This window comes from Antrostomus carolinensis, unplaced genomic scaffold (assembly GCF_000700745.2).
Source record: "Antrostomus carolinensis isolate BGI_N321 unplaced genomic scaffold, ASM70074v2 scaffold12070, whole genome shotgun sequence".
NCBI classification, from domain to species: Eukaryota; Metazoa; Chordata; class Aves; order Caprimulgiformes; family Caprimulgidae; genus Antrostomus; species Antrostomus carolinensis.
In genome coordinates this window covers 2298-6101 of record NW_010287759.1, presented here as the reverse complement: position 1 = coordinate 6101, position 3804 = coordinate 2298, and the positions used below count along the sequence as shown (strand labels likewise).

Here is a 3804-nt window from a genome sequence, read left to right as displayed (position 1 = left end):
ATGGCATATCCTTACAGACTGCTGGTATCAGTTGTCCCAGCTGTGTCCCCTCCCAGCCTCAGTCTACTTGGTGGTGGGGAAGTGCAAGAAACAGAGAGGGCATGAAGCTGCACAAGCACTGCTCAGCACTAACTGAAACACCCCATGTTATCAACACTGTATTGGTCACAAATCCAAAACACAGACCCATACAAGCTGCTATGAAGAAAAGTAACTCTATCCCAGACAAAGTCTGCATACTTGGGTCTTCATTCTCCCTTTTTTTACATTTTCAGTGTATTCTACATTCATTCTTGCTCTAGCAACACAGTACCAATATGTGGTACTGTAAGAAAAGTGACCTAGGTTTTCTGCATGTTTGCAACAGTGATAGCAAGGACTAGAAATTAAGTGAGGTCCTTGGAACACACCCCTAAAGCTTTGCTGGTGTCAGAATTTCATGCTAAATGTCTGTCCCCAAACCAGCTATCCAGAAACAACTGCTGAGCAAAGCGCATGCGTTCTCAAGCTCTGAAAAACAAACGCCAGTCAACTCCAGGTCTGGGACAGGAAAGCTCTCTCTCTCTCTCACTCACTCGCCACTCACTGCACGGAGGAAGCGGCTCTCTACAACCAAATGATTTTTGTAAGACTACAGAATTTTAGTAAGAATTTTTTAAGACTACAGGCAGACAAATGGGAAGCCAGGAAACACAACTCTAATGCCATAAGCCACAACTCATGTCGGGGGTAGTTTTTAAAAAAGGGGTAGAAAGAATTTGATGTTACCCCAAAATGTGACAGAGACAGTCTGATTTAAAGTCAACTATTGAATGAAACAAGTACCTTAACCTCTCGAAGGTTCATGCATTCCTCCCAGGAATAAAACTTTCTCTTCATTCTACAATAGAAGAGGGAAAAGAACAATTAATACATGGGCAACACCAACTGGTCTTAGACTCATAAGTCTCATTACATTGTAACAATTCAGTTCTTCAATCAAAATATAACGTGCTACCTCCTTTGTCAAAAAACTTCACATCTCTAGACAAGGCACACTCTAATAGAATTTAAAAGCATTACTATTACACAGGATTGCATTGTTTTTGTATATATATCTTGCTGCAAAAATTGCAGAGCCTTCAAAAGTCAGGGCACACTATTTTTCTTTCCAGTACACAGTGTGGTGGAGTAGAGTCTAATTGGAAAAAGGACACAGGTTATGACAGTTATGAACAACTCAAGACTAAATTTGGAAACAAATACAATGAAGAGCAAACTAAAATGCCTTCACTGGGTCTCCTGAGTTTTATCATATTCTTCTTGGTCCCCTTTGATTTCTCTATAATTTCAATGCTTTTCCCCTCTAAGTTGTATTTCTTCATTTTTCAGTGTTCACTGCTCCCCATGTTTCTCTCGCCCTTGCGAGTTGTATCTATCAGGCCAACTGCTTTTCGAATTCTGCCTTTCCTTTCACGCTTACAAGCAACTTTGCTCCAACAGAAACAAACTGCATGGCAGATCTGTTTTCTCCTAAACCAGAATACAGCTCTGACACAGTATTTGTGTGTAACATATTTGTTCATATGCACTTTGATTATGACTCAGTTCTTTCACACATAACTCTCTGCTTTAGGACCAAGAGGATGAAGGCTCAAATGTACACACACAGAGAGAAGAGGACAGATTAAACTTACAAATAAACCCAGCTGCTTAGAGCCTGGATTCAGAGGGAGTCAGGCACCCTTTGAAGATATGAGTCTTTGTCAGACTTCAATAATAATTCGGTATTATTTCTCATTGTAGTAAGTTTCCAGTTTGAAATCAGCTCTTATAACTAGAATGGTTTAAGAACTACAAGCCCTTCATTTCATGAAGGGGTCTGGATTATTTTTTTTTAATATAAGCAGTGTTTTTTCAGTTACTGTCTTGTGCCTTCAACCACCAGGCTATTTCTGTTCTTAATAATGGACTGGCACTAGTGTGTAAGCTGAGAGAATACCATCTTCAGGTTTGTTCTGAAGTTCTTGAGTTTCTACCACATTGCAAAACGAAAATCAAAGGTGCCTCTGGCAAGCTTTGATACAGGAAAAAATACCCACAGCATAGAAGATTAGAAAAGTTGCTAAAGCCAGCTATTGACTGTTCATACAAAACAGCACTGTACTGAAAGCTTGTTTGACAAGTATGTCCCTGGGTCATGGCTGGTATTTCAGGAAGGTGCCTGCAATGCTCTACTGCTGTCTCTTACCACAGCTAGGACAAATAAGCCATTTACAAACTGCGGTCACTGCTGAAGCAGCAGAGAAAAATCAAGAAGATTTCTCAAGGAATTTTAATAAAACCTTAAGCTGAAAAGATGAATACATAATAGCATATAAAGATACAGATATTGGACAATGAGAGCTATTGTGTTAATTATCACTGCAGTACTAACATTACACTGGAAACTAGACCATGAAATGTATGACCCATGTAAGCAGGAGGGATGGGGCTACAGATTCCAAAGCAGCATTGCAGAATACTCATATATAACACACGTCTGATGCCATAGCAGCAGAGCACTGTTACAATAAGCCTATATATCTCACCCTCTTCATCTTCTGCTGGGGCTTTGGAGGATACCAGGAAGCTGAGCTTTGCATGCTGCCCCAATACAACTCCAAATACCAATGTTGTGTGGGATGTGAAGTACTCAAACCAGCACGAACAAGTGATGTGGACCACAGAATGGAAGAACCTGGGCCATCCACTGTTAAGCACCAAATGAAAATACTTACTTTTTAATGGCAATTAGCTCTCCGGATTCAACGCTTCTCCCTAGGAGGACGGAGCCGTAGGTGCCATCACCGAGCTGTCTGATAGTTGTGTACCTATTCATGATGAGGATACTTTAACTGCAAGCGCATTTCAGTCCTTAGTGTTTCTGGTGTTTCTCCTCCGAGTGTAACCAGTTCTTTCTGTGGCAGCATAAATATAGAGCACTCAGGACACTGTGAATAGTTGCAGGAATCATGTTTTCAAGACTTAGCCTTTGGTCTGAAAGCACAGAACATAATCCGTTTGATTTCTGTACCCTTCTGAGATTGGCTGTTTGCAGACTCCATTCTCCTCCAAGACATTTCTTTAAAGCTATACACAAGCACTTGTCTCGGTCTCTCACCTGAAAGGCCAGCCTGTACCTGGATGTAACCAGGTATGTTCCCCAAACCCACTCTTACGCTACAGTTACATGTGCTTTACAGGAAGCTTGCAGGCAGCCCTAATGGGAGAAACTATTACTAAAAGGGGAAGATAAAAGTCTCATAGTTTAGAGAAAATAGTTTGCTATCAGAAAAAATGCTGCATTACAGTAAGACGGGGAAATCTGTTCTAGACAAATTACCAGCTAGACAAGTCACCATCTCACAAGTTGTACTGCCAACAGTTAAAACAAACCCATTTCCTGACATTCCATAAGGTCCTATGCTGGAGATACAGGCATCTGTATTTCCTCAAACAAAATCTTCAGAGGAAGGATATTATATTCATGTCAGATAAGACCAAATGTACTTCACCACAGCAGCCCTAAGCATGAATCAGTCTCTACAAGTAGCGGCTACATCAGAGTACCTATCTGACCTTTTGTCCTGACACAGCATCAACAACAGAATGCTAGATAATAAAGCCAAAAAGTTCTTATTCCCTCATTTATTCTGTTGCTAGTATTTTCTACACCTTAATTTAGGACAAATGTGGTCTATTCTATGTAAATTAACCATACATTTGGAATAAAACAGAATTCCCCTGTAATGAGGGTTTGGTCCCTGCATTCTCTTTTTCTCC

General features: G+C 40.5%; 1 protein-coding gene across 1 annotated transcript in view; it reads right to left on the bottom strand.

Moving 5' to 3' along the window:
* Window positions 1–3018, bottom strand: part of LOC104521936 (serine/threonine-protein kinase ICK-like) — a 7972-nt gene extending 4954 nt beyond the window's left edge. Inside the window, exons 1-2 of the mRNA XM_010164080.1 lie at window positions 2760–3018; window positions 826–880 (exon numbers count right to left, since the gene is read on the bottom strand). Of these exons, the coding sequence (XP_010162382.1) occupies window positions 826–880; window positions 2760–2860 (156 nt within the window). The 5' untranslated portion in view covers window positions 2861–3018. The remainder of the gene's footprint in view (window positions 1–825; window positions 881–2759) is intronic.
* Window positions 3019–3804: the final 786 nt, after the last annotated feature.